The following is a 20,268-nucleotide window of genomic DNA, read 5'->3' on the forward strand; positions in this document are numbered from 1 at the left end:
CTCCTGCTCCTGCCTCACTTTCTAACTATGCCATCTCATCAGCTGTTCTTAATCATTTTACTTCTTACAAAATGCTGTAACTTTACCTATCTCTCTTACCAAACTCATGACCCTGTACCTAATACTATATATCTAAACTTCACTGCTGTTCAGTAAGTACTTGTTAAATTAAATTAAATATATTCTAACTACTAGTATTATTCTCCCCATTTCATGAAGGAAAACCGAACTACTCTAAAATTAATGTGAAAAGGACCTAATAATAGAAGTAGTAAAAAAACAACTCCAGAGATCATTCAGGCTAAAAAGCCTAAGATCTTAACTTTTTAAAGAAAAAAGTTTGCCAAACCCTAGTATACATCATGATCTACATTATGCAAGAAGAAAAATTCAGAACTTCCTTTGTATAATTTTTTCCATTTCATCTTTCTTAACTTCTATTTTTATGTTTCCTAATATATTAACACTAGCACAGCAGTAATATACATAATTTATAAACTTATATGTATATATACACACACACTTACATACATACTGGGGATGGTACAGGCCCCATTTTATTTTATACTGATATAGGTGATTTAAAAAAACTAGTAAGTCTCAGGACAAGTTGAGTTAAATTTAACAATCAAGTTTATCAATATGAGCAACTTGGTTCTATAAGTGCTTCAAATCACAAGGAAAAGACCTAAAATCCAACTTTTTGCAACTGAAATGCTCAAAATATCTCAAGAATATTTTTATGGTACTAAAAATATTATTTAAATGCAGCAGATAATACTAACAGTCTTCAAGTTGAATGTAATAAACTATGAACTACATAAATCCAAAATGCTTCAAAGACAGCTTTTTTTTTTTAAGTTTATTATGATAGAAAAATCAAATGTAAACTTGTTCTGCTAACCCGTGGAGTTTAATTGATAAATAGCTTGTATGTGACAAAATAAAACTAAGAGAATACCTAAATTAGCTATTAAAAAAAAAACTATTTGCAATTAACAACAATGCAATTTTGTAACCAAAAAGTGTTCCTTAGCTACAACAGCAAGGCTGCATCTGTGTAAGACAACAAATACTAACCTAAGGCTCTAAAGAGCCTGGTAAAGAGCTTAGAATGGTAGTTTCTAATAACTCAAAAGTTGGGGTCTGACCATCAGCAGCAGCAAATTTATAAGCTTAAAAGTTAATTTACCAACAGAACCTGGAGTTATCAGGTTAGGGTTGTCATTCTATGTTGAATCAGATTCTCCAACAAATACAGCCCCCAGAGAGAACTACACTCTACTCTGCTCACCTTTAAGGCTTTTTCTGAGGCCTTCCGAGATGACTAGCATCAGACTTTTGAGGAAGGCTAGCCATTAGACAAGGCTTTTCCCCACGATCTGACTGCTTGAAGTGACATCCAGGATCAGGTCGATCCTGTATCCAGGAATCATGACCCTCCCTGAGGCACCAGTCATCATGAGACAGTCAGTGCACTTTAGCACTTCTTGATAACCACTGGGCTGCTCCTTTAGCTGAAAGGAAAAAAAACATCAAAACCACAACAAACAAAACAAAGGGGGAAAAATCAGTAATTCAATCTGAAAAGACAGAGCGTGGGGAAAAATATACCAAAACAGCCTTGTCTAAATCAAAATGTAGCCTTGCCTTGATGTAAAGACCACAGTTTCAATATTTTTCCAGTTGCTGCAAAGTTTATTCCTAATATTCAAATCTAAACAACATAAAATCTACTGTATTACATCTGGAAAGAACTGAAAGTGGGGGTTAGATAAAATAAACTTGGAAATAGAGCTAAGTAAGTATGAGAGCAGGTATTTATCAACAACTAGCAGCCTAATGCTTATGAGTATACCCCATTAGGAGACCAAATACCTAAAATTTTCATTCTCTCAAATTGAAATCTGTTTCAGAGAGACATAAAATACCCAAATAGCTGAGTTTAACAGAAAATTATCAATACAATTAAAACCAGTCTACCAGTATTCGTAATTAGGTTAACATCCTCTTTAACTGACATAATACTAATACAACATATACCCGCCCCACACACATACATGCAAGCAATACTCTTGTTCTAACATTGTAATTAAATGTTCATATACTTATTCCCTTAAATAAAAAAAATTTAAAAACAGATGAATAAATACTAAGATGACTTAAGGCTTATTTATTTGCATCAATATGAAAATTCTATGAGAATTCAGAGATAAATTTGGCTCGTATCTGTTTTCAAATGCAAAATACTTTTCCAAAGATAAAATGTTAAGAGCACGAAAAAGTCTTTGAGTTATTGTTTTAAAGGTAGGCTCATAATTCCTTTAAAATATCCTTACTCCAAAGATTATGATATTTTTGTATCAATTATTTCCCTTCCTTCCTTCCACTTTATTCTATATCCCCCAACTCTCAGTTACTACTATCAACATCCAAGTAGACATTCAAGTTGGAAACCTGGAAATAAGAGACTAGTTTTTTTGTAACTTGTTTGAGAATATGATTAAAAGCTATGGACCTATCTACCCAGAAAAATGTGCATGAACATTGTCAATATTTAAATATGATTTCAAGAAATTTACAGAACACTCTGAAGTCCATGGACCCTTTTTCAGAACCCCTATGAAACACATGGCTTCCCCCCCAACCCATCTTCCACATCATCTTTGAAAACCTGCCTTGTATGGCTCCCAATCTCTCAAATTTCTGCCTTCCTGTCTAGCACTGGCTTAGTTTGGGCACTCTCCCTATTTTTTTGTGGCTGTTACTATTAGTTTGCTAATTTTTCTCATCTTACACCTTCCTTCAATCCATCTTCACCTGGTTAGCACAGCAACTTTACTAACATGCAAATCTGATGATATAACTAACCTTAAAATCTTCAAAATCTCCCCACAAAGGTTAACAGAATGAAGTCCTATCTTCTTAGGACGTATCACTTGCTCTCTATCTACATTTCAAGCATTTACTCCTCTTACCTATAATTTCCACATTTCAGTCATATAGTCTACATTCTCTCACTACACTTTTTCATGTCTTTCTAAAATGTCATGGCTCAATTCCTTACTCTTCCCTCAAAGTTAGGTCCTTTTATGATGCTGTCTCAGAACCTTCACATTATTTCTGCCATGAGATTTCTCAGTGTACTAGAAATGCTTATTCCTTTCCTGTTTTCAAATACAATGCTTTCTAAAGACAAGAACCTTGCTTAAATTCCACCTCTTTGTGTCCCCAGTACCTAGGATATAAATACAGAACTAAATATAAATATACATCACTGTCACTATTCTATCACAGGTAAAACTATTGCTGAATCAATATAAAATATATTTTTAACAACTCTAAATCTGAAGAATTCAGTCTGGAAGGATATTTTACAACAACTCTATAGAAAATTACGTGTTAATTGCCACCAACTATTTAAAATATGCCTTCATCAGGGCCAAGGACATATATTTTTTACATGATGTGAATTACATGGACATCCAAACCAGAATTACAGTTTGGTAAGGATACCAGGATAATAATATAATCTGTTGGATAAAACTCCTAAATCAGGAAAACTAAATACATATCACAGATAATATGGATTATTTATTTACTCCCCTCTTTCCTTAGATGCTCTCTTCCTCTACCCTGTATCATACTTGGGGTTTAAAAGTTCTCAATATGTATACTATAAGCAGCACTTCACACTGACTATAGTCAGCATGAAAGATATTATAACTATCCAATAATCTATTCTAAACCCTTTACAGATTAAAATTACCTTATTAAAAATATCCACAGAAGGCCAATTCTACAACCCTTGAACACCAATTCCCAAATTTAACAATTCTAAAGGTCAAGAATTATTATCACTTTATTTATATTTATTTTATTTTATTGGTAGTGGGAATTTAACCCAGGGGTGTTCTACCACGAGCTACATTCCCAGCTCTTTTAATTTTAAAATAGTGTCTCAATAAGCAGCCCAAGACTGGTTTGACCTTGAAATTCTCCTTTTTCTGCTGGGATTATAGGTGTACAGCACCATACCCAACTAATTATTTGTATCTTAAAACAATTCCTGGCTTTGTAAATCAAAAATATGTCTATACTGTTTTGTTAAAAGTTGTTAATTCTCACGTTTTTGTGTATTTTTTAAAATATTTGTGTATATGTTGTGCTCTAAACTAAGGCTTCCAAATTTGATTGTAGATAAGAATAAACTGGGATGACTTACAAAATACAAATTCCCAGGTTCCTGCCTGATCAACTGAAGATTTTCAGAATTAGAGCTGAGGCATGTATTCCTTACAAAGTATACTAGGTGATTTGATGCAGCCATTTGAAAGCTAGCATTCTAAATTTCATAGTAGTTTATATATGGAAAAGCTAAAAAGAAATGCCTCTACATGAAACTTTCCTTGAATGTGTGGAGTCTCTTATTGCTTATTGATTCTGACAGGCTAACAAAAGCATGTTGAAAAAGCTTAACCCTCTGAATAAAATCTATTTTGATATATCTTACCACAGAATTCTAGATAAACAGTTACTGTACAGTTTCATTAGATCTGCCAGTATTTATTTTTAATTACTCCATTGTGTTTGTCTGGAAGTATTCCTCAAAAGTTATTCTTACCATATAACCTTAAAAAAAGGTATATTCGGGTATTATTATTACAAGTGTTAACTGCTAAAAATTCACTGTATTAAGTCAAAAATATTTCAACTTCTTTAAATTATACATTTTATTTCATTTACATACTTTAAATAAATTATAAATTGCTGATGTATGTTTCACACCAGCAGTTATAAATCCAGGGGTTGAGAGAATAAGACAAAAGAAAAAAAAAGTGTAATAGGACCAAAGAAAGAAAGTGTAAATGATTTGTATCCAACAAATTCTTAATAAAATACTGTTAGGAGGTTGAATTGATAAAGATTAATGTATATTGGAAAGTATGTGTTCAGAATATTTGAATTACAAATCAGAAAAACACTAATCTTAAGATTGTTATAAATTCTTAGTAATATCAATATGAAGGATGAAAGAAAATATATGTAAAACTCAAGAATACTCTTAAACAGAATGTTTGATACATTTGATCACACTACTTGGCATCCCTCATTATTCTTTACAGGTCTTTTTAAAGAGAAAATTTCCCAAAATTCATGGGGGTGGGGGAGGGGGACCACTTCATATATGTTTAAATAGTCTTACACAATTGAAAGAGTTTTGACAGACTTTGATATATTTTAGTAGTATCAATGAATAAAAAAATTATGAAAGGGGGCAACTGGTTTCTTAATCATTTCAGATAGTTCAAACTTTTTAGACATTTTTTAAATGTCTAGACTTTTTATCATTAAGAGTTAAAAATAAGCTATAATTATAGTATAAAACCACTTACACAGCCTGGAATGATCCAGAAAAAAAACTAATAAAAATCAACAACTCAGGCTGGGGTTGTGGTTCAGTGGTAGAGCACTTACCTAGCCTGTGTGAGGCATTGGGTTCGATTCTTAGCACCTTATATAAATAAGTAAATAAAATAAAGATCCATCAACAACTAATAAAAATATTTTTAAAAAAAGAAATCAACATCTCAAAAACTTAGGGACTTCTCAATTTTTGAGAACAAGGTGGAGTATGAAAACCTCAATCTAAAGTAATGTGAATATATATAGCTGAGATTACTAGGACATTTTTCTGCAAACATGTTCCCTAATTGAACATGTATCCAAGAAACTATATAAGTAGTTGGCCTAGTTGGCCTTAAAAATCTGGAAAAGCTAGTAAGAAAGCAACACATAATGGTTTTGGTTTATAAATAAAGCCAATAGTTTAATTTATCTTCTCTGTTAGCTTTCAGGGCAATCATAACATTGATGAAGAAATGCAGAACTCTTCAGCATATAGAAATCCCAGTATTTGAAAGATAATACTACTACTAGCACTTTCAAGGAAGAGAAAAATAACTGCTACACTATCCTGGAATGTCATTCACCAATGACAAGGTGCTGGCAGGATTTCTTCAGGGCCACATTATTGAGCAATATAGTTAGCCACGTGTTTCTGGAATCACAGTACAGAACAGTTTTCTGTTGCAAAACATTACTACAGAGGATCTTTGCAGGAAATAAAAACGTGAAAAAAATTCTTTGAATAATTCTAATTTGGTTAATTCTACCAAAACATGACACATCAGTAATATATTATAATGACTTGTACTATGAGGCCACAAGTATGTTTATCAATATATTGAAAACACCTACTATGGAGATAAGGAATAGCTTCCTTGTTAAGAATTCAAGGCCATATCGAACCCACTGCTCATAAGTGAAAACATTGCCAAACACCCGTTTTATCAAATGGCTGTATTTTTTTTTAAAGGCCAAAAATAACACACATACAATTCCATAAATAAATTCATGATACCACAGACAACTGCCTTGATTTCTTTTAAGTGAGGTCCAAGAACTTAGTCATGAATCAAGATACAATAATTACATACAACTATGTTCATCCATAACAGAAAGCTGTTCCTCTTCTATCCAAATTATTGTTAAATGACAACCTGTTACAGAGGGTATGGTGTTCCTATTATTCTTTTGATAAGCAAGAAATTGAGTCATTTTGGCCTACACATACTTAGATCAAGAGTTAAACTGAGTTTTTTCCATTAAATATTCTCTAGGCTCGAAATAACATTACACTGGGCATCTTTATAAATTCCAGATTTAAGCAATGAGGCACAAACCATATCAAATCATCCCTAAGATCCCTGAATTAGTTCATCAAAAAATGAAATCACACTATAAAACCTTTATTACAGAGAATCTAACACATGCACAAGATAGGTAACATTATAACCCTTCCCCATCTCTTCAGTGCTTCCTTACTCAAATATCTCTATTTTAATCACTCATAAAAATTATTTAACAAATGATCTCCCTATAATGTTTTGAGCTTAAGAACCAGAAATCTATCTTGTTTATCTTTATTAATCTCACTATGTAGAAATACCCTGGTCGTAACAGTCATTTATGGAACACCAAATGAGTGAGAACAGAGTATCTATGACATTTGTACAGAAAGCTAAAATGGACAAACAGGAAATTGGACAACAAAGTAATTTTTAGGAACATACAATAACAGGATCAAAGAGGCAGTTGGTATATCAGGGAAAAAGCACTGGAATATCTTCAATTCTAATCTAAATTTTGGCAACAATGCTATAACTTAAGCAAATTACTTTACTTCCTTGTATCTCAAATCTTCCTTTGTAAAATAAAAGGGAAGCCTTAATAAGCTCTGTATTTCCTCTCATGCTATAATAATATGAAAATAGCAGGATAACCTAACTCCTGAAAAATAGCACTAACAGAACAAATATTATATACCACAGCAGGTGATATGACTCTGAAGCAAAGGATGGAACATGCGAATCCATAAATGCTAAGAGGTCACATCCATAGCCAACCAAGAATTATATACACACATCCCACAAAATGGAAATTACCAACATATATGCTCATTCTGTTAAAAAAAAAAAATCAAAGACAAATGTGATAAGATTTAGAAAAAGAAATGCAAAATGATTTGTTATTCCCTAATAGAAATTACAATAGATCACATCTAGCACATATGCACCATGAATTGAAAGGCTCCTTAAAATGAATTACATCAATTATTTAGGCTGGGATATTTCACAATATTTTAGCAAAAATTAACCTTTAATAATATATACATCTGTGGTACATTTCCTCTTCTTTCAACATTAAAACATGGGCCAGGTGCAATGGTACACACCTGTAATCCCATCTACTCAGGAGGCTGAGGCAGGAGAATCACAAGTTAGAGGCTAGCCTTGGAAATTTAAAGGTAGGAAGACTGCAAGTAGGCAGCCAGCCTCAGAAACTTAACTAGACTATGACTCAAAATGTTTTTTTAAAAGGAGGGGGGGGAGCTAGGGATGTAGCTTAGTAGTAGAGCACTTCTAGGTTCAATCCACAGTGCTAAAAGGAAGAAAACAGAGAAAAGAAAAAAAAACATGATAGGGATCAAAGACATTCCTAAACCTAAATACCACACTCCTAGACCTATATTTCAATTTCATAATCAAAATAAACCTTTGCTTTAAAACAAATGAACCTTCTGCCTCAGAAAAAAAGTAACAAGAGTAATCAATTTTGAACTTGACTACCAGAATTATATCTATAATCAATATTTTTAAAAATATAAACTCTATTCTCAATACTGTAATATATACTGTAGAAGATTTTTAAAAAGAGAGAGCTAAAAGTTAAATCCTGGCCCATAGGAAAACCTTCCCAACTTTATTAGCAAGGTAGTTTGGGGAGACTATAAAGATACAGTCACATTTCTCCAATATTCTTAGCAAGAAAGCAAACAAAACGAAGAAAAATTCCAATGTGCATGTATATTTCAAGATGATTTTAAGCTAGAGGAGGTCCCAAAAAAGAAACGTTATTAAACAGATCCAGATCTATGGGAAGAAAATAAATTGTACCCCAAAGGGCATTTCTAACAAAGGCAACAGAGACCTTGAATGGATAACCTTGCAAAGTTTAAACAAAACAAAACAACTTTTCAACCAAAATTATTAAGGACAACAACAAATCAAACACTTAATTTACACAAAACAATCTTGAAGAAAAAGAAAGCATTAATTACTATGAATCATATTTGACATGTTCAAATATGAGGTTTAAGTGACATTTCTATTTTTTGTGTTTATGGATAGAACTATTTACTCCTGCTATTGGCAGGATCTTAATTAGCCATACATGTCAATCAAGTCTAAGAAAGACCAACGACCGAAGAAATTCAGCTATCAAGCAGGCTAAATGATGATAAATTATGTCCTAACTAGCCTTTAATGTCAACTGGTCAAACAACACTATTCTAAGTCTCTTCCCCAAATTCAGATCAGGCAATCACAATTCTTTATTGGTTGCAATGTTTCAAGATAAAATAATACTTTTCTTTACAATCTATCAAATACGTTTACATACATTATTTCATTTTAGATTTCCACAACCCTCTGAAGTAAAGCACGAATAATTATCTTTTTTTCACTGATGATTTAGGGAAGTTAGATCACTAACACAAAGACGGTGCTAGAAGAGTATATAAACCAAGAGTAAAACCCACATGCTCTGACCCTATGTAATTTATATTCCACAATGTTTCACAATAAAAATAATTCTAAAAGCTACTGAACTTAAAGTCTGTACTTTTCCCACTTTAAACCTTAATAAATGCCACAGGAATTCAAATTAAGATTTTAAAGCAAATGCAAACAGTAAAAACACTAACTAGTCTAAGATCACGTTTTTGAATCAAAAAGTTAAACAACAAATGTAATGTTCAAGCACAATTCAAATACTACAGTATGAACACCTAAAAGTTAAAAAAAAAAAACTATTCTAGTCACCATACCACACCACACATAACTCTGTATAATACATGCTTTTAAAGAATAGTTAGCTCTATATCATTTACATATACTTCATTTAACTTATTCAAAATAAAAAGGCCGAAAATCTTCACTTTTCCTAGCTTTAATCTCCTTTTGGCTTTGTTATACTTTAGTCTAGCAGTCTCCACAGTGAAATGCAAAGTCCCCCATAGGGCCATGTGTTAAAGCCTTGATTCCCAGTTCATGATGCTATTGGGGAACCTTTAAAGTGAAACTTAGGTGGAGGAATTAGGTCATTGAAGGCATGTCCTTGAAGGGGGTGCTGGGACACAAGTCTCTACTTCTGTCTTCCTCTCTTTCTCTGCTTCCTGAACACTATGAGGTAAGTAGTTTCTTCCTCAACATGCTCACACTATAATGTACTCCTCTGACATGGTCCAAAAGCAACAGGGCTTTACAAGTAAAGACTCACACCTCTGAAACTGAGACAAAATAAAAGTTCATTTCTCTCAGGCATTATGTCAAAGTGATGGGAAGTTATAATAACAATCCACTAGAATGTGGGAGGTAATGATTAGAATGTCGTTTCCATTTTTTTAAACCTCAAAATCAGAATTAATTTTTACTAATAGTTACTATATATACAAACCCACACATAAATTTATAAATATACATATATTGGGGTGGGAGATATGCTCAAAAACTTTCACAGAAGGAATTACTATTCAAGAAAAGATGGTGACCACTCCTAAAAAGCAATATAGGAATATGGACTTTAGGAGACAGACGACTCTGGACTTCATCAAATAATCAAAAAAAAAAGACAACCTATTAGAAGGTGTTCAAGACCCTACAGTGCATATTCAAAAATTTTTCAACTATATTTGCATAATTCAGTGATACAAACGTAACTTACCTCATCCTGGACTCCACTGGTAGTAGTCAACTTGCTCCCATCAGTAATTGTAATAATTATTGCTGGCTCCAAGAAAAAAGGGTTTCTTCCCTAAAGTCAAAAACACATCATTCATATTAAAAAGGTTAAGACTTTGACTTTTTTTTCCTTTTTGAGTAAAAAAATCAGTTCTCAGAACAGACTATATATATAATTCCCCTGAATATATACAAATTTTACATATAATATTTTTTACATTTTTAAAAAAGGCTTAGGACATAAACAGTGGTTAACCCTGGAGAAATAGAACTAGGTAGAAAAACGTATTTTTCACTTTTTAATATATTGTTGTATTATTTTTTACACTGAGCATTTATATTATGTTATTTAAAGTATTTAACTTTTTAATGGGGACCCTAGTAGTAAATTCTAATTATCTGACGTTTTTAGCTATTACAAATTACCATAACCAAAAGACAGTACTTTCTGAAAAACTTGCTTTAAACGTTTTTTTTAAAACAATAATTTTAAAAGGAGGCAAGACAGGAGGTGAACATTATCAGAATCTATGTCTGTAATCAAAATGTCTAATCAAATGACTAGGTATATGGACAGGACTATGAGAACTGGCTCCATGGAAATACTAAAACCATTCTGAGCTTAGCAATAGTGTAACATGAGAAAATGCCTGGAGAGAGGAGTACAAAAACAATGGCAGCAGAGACAATGAATGAAATGGCCTGTCTATATAAGGAAAAAATAACTTAAAATATCTCTTTTTCAAATTGACCTCTCTGGGTAATATAATCAGTTCTAGGAGACATTTTGTGAGACTTAGACAAACATAACTGTGTATATACACAGTTCCCAATTGAGCCATTAAGCACATTCAGTACAACTCTTTAAGACTAAGATCAAAGCACAGAAGTTTCAAGAGGGTCAATCTCATAATTGAAATTGAAGGTACAGTCCTGCTTTGTGCCTATAGTCTTAGCAACTCAGGAGACCAAGGTGAAAGATCATTTTTTTAAGCCCAGTAATTCAAGGCCACCTTGGGCAACACAGTGAAACACACCCTCCCCTCCCACTCTCCCCTACCCCATGATAAGCAAGCAAAAAAAGGAAAAAAGAAAATGAAAACTACTAAATTCTCTACTACTAACAGTAAAACAGTAAACTATTCAATAAGATTTAAATAAAGTTTTATTGGCTATGATGCAGAACCATGTGACAAATCTTTTTTTTTTAAATATTTTTAGTTATCGGCAGACACAACATCTTTGTATGTGGTGCTTAGGATCAAACCCGGGCCTCACGCATGCCAGGCAAGCGTACTACCGCTTGAGCCACATCTCCAGCCCAACAAATCTTAATGTATTTAGGAATCACATGCAGTTCTTAATAACATGCAATTTTTAATTCAGTAGGTCTAGGATGAATACCAAGATTATGTACTTTTTCTTTTCTTCACTATTGGAATAAGAATCTAGGGCCTCACATGTTAGGCAAGCACCCTACAACTGAGCTACATATTCAGCACACAGATTCTGCATTTCTAACAAATAGGAGATGACAATGTCCATAGACAACAATATTAGAATAATCTATGGTTCTAACATCTTTCCCTTGCATTTATAATTTTCAATGTCCAATACATTATAGTACATCCTCAACATCTGTTAAATAATTTTACATAGCAATTAAGTGGTTATAACCTAATCATCATGGATGGAGGGAATTTGGCTGGATTAAACATTTTGATCATATCATGCAACTTACAAGTTGCACACATACTTCTCAAATCAGTGCCCAAGAAAAAGGTGAAAGTTTCTAATGGTCAAATAAAGTTAAAATGTTAGCTATATAATTTCTAGAAGATTCTGAATGCATAGCAACATCAAAATGTCATAAGTTCTTATTGAAAGAAAACACGAATTTACATTCCTTCCCTCCGCATGTTAGACAGAATGCATTTTGGGAAACACTACATGACACAATGCCTCTCATTCCATTCACTCTCAAAATAAATAATAAATCCTAACACAGGTCTTCTCATGAAGCCAGATCCTAGCAACACTCATTCTCACCTCAGAGCTGTTTCCCTCAAGTAGAATGCTGTTAACTTTTCCCTGCTCAAAACCTATCTGATTCCTATTCATTCTCTAAGATCCAGTTTAAATCATTCTCTTCTGTGAAATCTTCCCTTATTACCCTAGCCTTCAATAATCACACTCTCCCCTCTCCAAATTCTAATAGTGTAAATTGCAAATGGTTAGTTAAATAAGATAGAATGTTCCTTCAAATAAAAATCATCTGAATACCACTTATCAGAAATATTTGTCCTCTTACCTTCTCATTTTTTTTTTTATCTTCCTTTTTTGTTTGTTTGCAGTGTTGGCATTAAATCTAGGGTCTCACACATGCTAGGCAAATGATCTACCACCAAGCTAAATTCCCCAGCCCATAGTACATCCTCAATATTTAAATTCTAATTTAAATAAAAACTGAAAGCTAGGCACAGTGGTACACACCTATAGTCCCAGCTTCTTGGAAAGCTGAGACAGGAGCTGACTGTATCAGCCCAGGAATTCTAGACCAGACTGGGCAACAAAGCAAGATCCCATCTCAAAAACAAACAAATATACATTTGAATATATTCACAAAATATAAGTACATATTGAGCAACAACATATGTACAACAATGTGAATATACTTAACACTACTGAACTACAGACTTAAAAATGGTTGATAGTAAATTCAGGGCTGGGGACATAAATTAGTAGTAGAGCACTTGTCTAACATGTTCAAGGCCCTGAATTCAATCCCCAGCACCCTTCCCCACACCCAAAATGCCCATAGTAAACTTTATCATAAAGTATTTTTAAACACAATTCTTAAAAACCACACCAGTTTGTATCGTTTGCTATTGTTTCATGTGGGTCAGTAAAGGATTGTTACTTTTCTTCTACACAACTAAGCAAGCACTGAGAACAACATATTTGAATACTTAAACATTCATTAATTCACTGTCTATAGCCTAAAACAAATTTGCTCAGATTCACAGTTAAGAGTGTACCCAAAACTTTAAGTAGCTTCAAAAAAGTATAAATATGCTGTTACCTTTACCTTCAATATAAATGAGTTCTCCCTGAACACAACTTGTGAATTTGCTGCATTGCAAAGGTTATCAAAAGGATCACTTCCCCCAGTAACAACAAAAAACAAAACTACTTCCCTCTTGTGTTTGTACAACCATTGTGTCATTGTGTCATTCCAACAATTGAGTGGCTACTACATGTCAGGCACTGTTAGGTGCATAATCCACATAATAAATGCATGTACATATGCACACATAACAATAAATTCCGTCTTTCTTGGTCTCTACAAATCACATTTTAGTTCAAAGGGAGATAAAGATGCCCTAATATCTTCAAAATTATTTTCTCTCTTTCACTCTTAAACTAAAACTACTTTTGTTAATTTGCTGCTTTACAAAAACAAATCAGCAAAACTCTGAAATCTACTATATTGTAAACCAAATACTTTGGTCTTCTGTATCACTTCTATATTATAATATAAATTAAAGGCAAATTCTCTGACCAAAAATCTTAATACTTACCCATTCCTATTCCTATAAACACAGTGACAATTATATTTCAGAAGCAGAATTAGTCATATTTAAGTAGCAACAGCATACTATATTAGACTCTTATGGATGAAGATGCCCACCCCAAAATTAAGACCGATGGTTGGCCCTCTGTATCCATGGGTTCTGTTTTTCGTTTGTGGTGCTGGGGATCAAACCCGGATACTTAGACAACAGGGGTTCTTTATCTATGAAGTCAACCAACCACAAAGGAAAATATTCAGAAGAAAAACAATTGTGTCTTCTTTTTTTTATCAATATGAGTATTCATATAGCATTTGCATTGTATTAGATATTCTAAATAATCAAGAAATGATTTAAAGTAGAGAGTAGAATATACATAGGTTATATGCAAATATACTGCCATTTCAGTATTGTGAGGGGCTATCAGGGATTGAACTCAGGGGCACTCAATCACTGAGCCACATCCCCAGCCCTATTTTGTATTTTATTTAGACACAGGGTCTCAATGAGTAGCTTAGCGCCTCATTATTGCTGAGGATGGTTTTGAACTTGTGATCCTCTGCCTCAGCCTCCTGAGCCACTGAGATTATAGGCATGGGCCACTAGAACCAGCATTGTGCACAGCTTACTCTGCTATTTTAGATAAGGATTTTGGTAACTTGGAGGTCCTAGACTCAATCCCACAAATACCAATGGATGACCTGTGTGTACTTTTTAAGAACCATAATGTCTAAAAATAGTTAAATTGTATTAACACTTAGCAGAAAGTTGGAAGTTTAATCTAAAAATCTAAAAAAAAGTCAAAGTTACTTTTTCTAAGACAACAAAACAAAGAGTCTTATGATATACATAATACTCTTGGCAGAGGCTATGTTTGAAAGTACTGTAATAATTTAGCTCTCCATAAAGCAATAAAGCAATTATCTAATTTGACACTTAAAAACTTGGTGAGGTAAAATATTCAGTGATTAAATGACATAACTCAAGATGGTCTAGCAGGTAAATTGCAAAGTCAGTACTTAAGGAAGATATTCCAACTCTAAATCAGTCTTTCTGGAGCATCAGTAAGTACAACAGGTAACAACCAATAATCTTGGATACACTTCTACATCAACTTAGTTTTGTGCCTTATTTGCCCAATGATGAATGGGGTGACAACCAGATTTTTATTCTTTTTAATATATTTATCTGAAGCCAAAATAACTATAGTAGTATTATTCCTTTGTGTGGTGATTTCCTGTTGTTCTCTGATTATTTACCCAATTTTTAAAGTAAAATCAAAATATGTTCCCCAACACGTGCTTGAACAAAACACAATATACAGGAATAATTACTTTTAGAAATATATACTCTTTAAAAATTACATATGATAATTTACAGTTCTATAAACATGTAATATATACATAAACATATAATTTCAACTTTTACAGACTATATATTTGAACACAAGATAAAATAATGTTCCATAATGGCTTTAGATTTTGGAAAATTCAGATAAAGATCAAAGATAGAAAAAACTAAAAATATGATCAATCCCTTTGCACCAATTTAATTAACCCACCTATCATGTCTAAGATCCTTTCATCTCTAAGATGAAATAGTCAAGAATCATTCTTTAATATAAAAATTAAAGTAGGAATCAAATATGGTAGCATGCACCTATAGTCCCAGTTACTCATGAAGCTAAAGAAAGAGGATCACATAAGCCCAGAAAGTCAAGATTAGCCAGTGCAACATAACAAAACCATGTCTCAAAAAAATACATAAAATTATGGGCTGGGGCTGTAGATCAGTAGTAGCACACTTGCCTGGCATGTGTGAGGCACTGGATTCCAGTCTCACATATAAATAATAAATAAATAAATAAATGTCTATCAACAATTTAAAAAATACATAAAACTAGAGTATAATGGCTAAATGAATAAAATGTATACATAAAAGATTTTTTATTTCTCCAGGAAAAAAAATTATTCCTACCACTATTATGTAAACATTTGAAATTAACGAGTTTATTTCAGCATGAATTTCTAAATCACCAGCACAAAGTAACCAGAACATATGGCTCCAAGAAAGTTTCTTATATACAGTTTTTATTATTTCTCCCCTACTTTGTACCGTATACTTATTCTTGGTGGTTGCATAATACAAACTGGTATGTGTCAATATACTTACCAAACAAATTAAAACATTGTTTTAGTTATCTGCCAGTATTATTAGATTTTTTTCATGTTTTACAGTACAGAAATAAAATTTTAACATTTCCAAAGTCTAAATAAGAATTACAATTTAATCATGTAATATGATGTCATTACAACATTTCCAAAGTCTAAATAAGAATTACAATTTAATCATGCAATATGATGTCATTACCTATACAGTGCCAATTCTGTGCAGTTTAATAATTCCTCAATCCTTATATTTAAGAAGCACTAAAAAGAGGCTTCCCTGGATATGTAAGCATGCAGGAGGCCCTGGGGTCAATCACAGAACACCACCACACAAAAAAAAAAAAAAAAAAAAAAAAAACCACTATTTTATGTTTTTATTCTTTATTTTACATTTTTATTCTTAATAAAGATGTTTATAAAGTCATTCAATTGGGGAAAATCCACTACAATTTCCTCTCAATATTCACCTTGGTCATTGTAATAGCCTTTATCACAACTGTAAGATAGCAAAAAAAAAAAAAAAAAAGCTCTGCTGCAATAAAGGCAGCCAGCAGAGGGACTAAAAGTTTACTTTTGCCATTAGCAAATAAACTCCCAAGTTTATTTGGTTCTTGGCATAAAGAAACCCAGACATATCACTAGAAAACATACTGCCAAGTAAAATGTTCTGACTCTAGAGTCATTAACAAATGGAAATCTTTTTATCATTTATAAAATAGGATTTTAACATTGGCCAAAATATTATAAAGTAAAAACTTTCACTTAAGATTTCTTATTATAGCTCTCATCAATTATCATGGTGATAAATACTTTAATCAAGGCATAAAATCTCAATACATTTAAATAATGTAACTGAGGTAAGTAGATACTATTCACTAAAGCTTTTTTATTTTTGTAAAAAGCATGCTTTTGAAAATGTTAAATCATATTATTTTGAAAAAAGTTTTGAAAATGTAAAAATAAGGCAATTTCCCCAAAAAATATAAGCTAACATGGATCTCTGGATCAGGTAACTTTTCATTTTACACAAAAGCCTGGAGATATAGAAGAGGAGGCACAAGATTTTTACTATACCCTCAAATAGGTCATAATTAATCTTCTAAAGCAAAAGAAAAGCAGCCCTGAGTATTCAGTACAAATTGTAGTAGCTACATTTTCTGTTAAACCAAAGAATTCAAGTGTTTCTGTGCCACCATGCTCCACCATGTATGCTAGTCCTTTGAAAATCCTGTAAAGCATTGTCAGTGTCAATATACACTAGAATTCTCCCATGATTTAAGGTTTCTATATTGAAGAAAAAACATACATCAAGGATTAGCTCTTTGATTCTCCCAGGGTAGCATCTTCGGTTAACCCATACCCATCACTATTATTCTCAGTGTTGCTACATACCAAGAAAGTGATGACCAACAGAATTTAACAAATGAGATGTTAAGCTGTATATCCTAGGCTATAGCTATCACTAAGTAGGATAAAATTTTAAATGTACAGAAATAGCTTGTGCTTTTTTCAAACTAAAACTTCCTTTTCAGGCTGTAGCTCAGTGGTAAAGCGCTTGCCTCACATGCATGAGGCACTGAGTTTGATTCTCAGCATCACATAAAAATAAATAAAGATACTGTGTGTGGTTCATCTACAACTAAAAAATACACATTAAAAAAAACTTCCTTTTCAAGTAAACAACAGCAACAAGCAAAATGTGTTTAAAAGATGAAAAGAGCTGCCTTAAGAGACATGTAGCATATCAGCAAAGGCTAATAACCATACACTGGACAGTACTGACTATATACAAAAGATCTCTGAATGATACATTAGAAACTGATTATTATATAATTATTATATAATTATTTCACAAGATTGTTGCTTAAAATCTTGTACTGTTTAAACTGCTAGACAGAGTAATCTCTAGATTTCTTTTATTTACATCTTTATAGAATCTACACACAATAAATAGGAAAGAAATGAAGTGTGCATTATCTTTCCTCTATTACCATGGATAAAAGTGGTAACTAAATATGTTACTCTAAAATGAGAAACCATCTCTGTTCATTTAGAAACATTTCCTGGCTTTTAGCTATAAGTCTGTCAAAACTCAAATGTTATAAAGCAAATACTAAATTATAGAAACATTAATATTAATCATAATATTCTACTTTTACTTCCAGATTTCACATCCAAAAACTTATTAATCATATTACTGATAATAAGTACTACACTATACAAACTAAAGAAAAGAATCTTTTTTTAATACATACTTTGCAAATTAAGTCAACTAGAATAACATTTTTTAGATTAACAATGCTTAAGCCTCAGACACTGGCACACCACACAACCAGAACTTTTTCCCTATCTGCTTATTACCTACACACACACAATTTTTCTCAAAATCAGTTTCGTTTTTGTTATCCTTAAACTACATCAATAAGATCTATGAAATCAGTTTTGATGTGCTAATTATATTTGCCTATCCAACAATTACTGTCATTAATAGTGTTAATATTTTAAGGGTGGGAAGGTTCAATTAATTATGGAGATGAATACACAATTGGTTAATTATACATCCAAACAAAATAGATTATTAAAGCCAATAAAGGCCTGACAAGCTTACATTTGAATGAACATCCCAAAGTCAGAATTACCAGCTTTATGTTTGTTTTAGAATTCATAAAGATTATTACTTTTATTGTTCAGATCTCAACTGGTGTGGCACAAGTGAGTCTTTTGATGTCAAACTTAAAATATTCATCTTAAGAAATGACAATATCTTTTAACTATATACAAAAGATTTCTGAAGGATACATTAGAAACTGATTAACCACAGTTGCCTCTGAAGAATGAAAATGAGCAACTTTATAACTTTTTAAATGGTTCACCTTTTTTTAACCATATGCATTTATTAGTATTCCAAAATAAAAATTTTTAAAAACCTGCTAGTGTATAGAAGTCTATTATCGTAGGATAAATTAAGGTCTATAATTACCAAAAAAAAAAAAAAATGTTAAAAGAAATATATTTTCAGTTTCAAGTAATTCCATTACACAATTGTACACCAATAATTCTTTTTTTTCAACCACATAATTCCTTATTTGAAAAATATAATAGTAAAAACAGAATAAAAAAAGAGCAAGAGCTGGGAGGAATCCTACATGTTTATTTTAATATAATAACTAACATAATCCTGGAATTTGATTTAAATAGGTAAAATAATAATGTAGAAAGAGTAAGAAATATTCACCAAAAAAACTGACTTGGTGAAAAATTAACACTAAGGAAACTCATTAACAGGGCTAAGTATAACTGCAAGTGACAATTACAAATTCAACATATCTGAAATATTAATATTTAATAATCTGGCAGAATTTAAATTTTACACTTGAACTGCAGTCTAAAGTTTAAATGAAATAACTCCAACAAATTGGTTTTGGCAATACCTAAAAAGCAGGAGGCAAACAGGGGGGAATATGGACATTAGAATAATTTTACTTAAGAAATACTAATATTTTGGATAAAGAACCTAATACATCTGTTATATTAGAGGAATTAAATAATATCAACTTGGAAAAAATTTGTCCAATAAAACATGTAATAACAAACATATAAGATGACAAAAAATAATAAAAGCAAAGATGTACACATTTTCAAAGACAGGTGAACAAAGATAAAGATAAATGCTAATAATTTGACCTCAACAAATCATCTAGATCTGCCTATTCTCAAGATTAATCATTTCCTTAGGTTGCTGATTATCACAGAAATCTGCAAATATTACCCTTCCAATTCTGGTTAAATCACAGCTTGAATATAGCATTAAATTTAAACATTATAATAAGTTGATCTTGAATGTATGACAAAGAAGTAGAAAAAGACCCATTCTGGTGATTCACTCTGAACATCCACACTACAAATATGCTCTCAAAAGAATAAATTCACACATACACACAACAGGCTCTTCTTAAATTAAAAAAAAAAAAAAAAGGAATTCTATGAGTCTTCCCATAAATAGCTTAGAGACTACAAGTGATCATGAAGAGGAACTGCCTAATAAAATGTTTTGGACCAGAACAGTTATCAATAAAGCATTATGTTTTCAACAGGAAGAAAGAAAAGCATTCCCAACCAGATGTGGTACCCCACACCTATAACCTGAGAAGCTGAGGCAGAATT

The 20,268-nt window shown here is 32.1% G+C and overlaps 1 protein-coding gene across 2 annotated transcripts in view; it reads right to left on the bottom strand.

Annotated features, from left to right (window-relative positions):
- Window positions 1-20,268, bottom strand: part of Ints6 (integrator complex subunit 6) — an 86,441-nt gene that overhangs the window by 52,738 nt on the left and 13,435 nt on the right. For both annotated transcript variants that reach the window (XM_076871959.1, XM_076871958.1), the window contains one exon: window positions 10,348-10,437. In XM_076871959.1, coding sequence (XP_076728074.1) covers window positions 10,348-10,437 — 90 coding nt within the window. The remainder of the gene's footprint in view (window positions 1-10,347; window positions 10,438-20,268) is intronic.

This window comes from Callospermophilus lateralis, chromosome 12, assembly GCF_048772815.1.
Source record: "Callospermophilus lateralis isolate mCalLat2 chromosome 12, mCalLat2.hap1, whole genome shotgun sequence".
In the NCBI taxonomy this organism is placed as follows: domain Eukaryota; kingdom Metazoa; phylum Chordata; class Mammalia; order Rodentia; family Sciuridae; genus Callospermophilus; species Callospermophilus lateralis.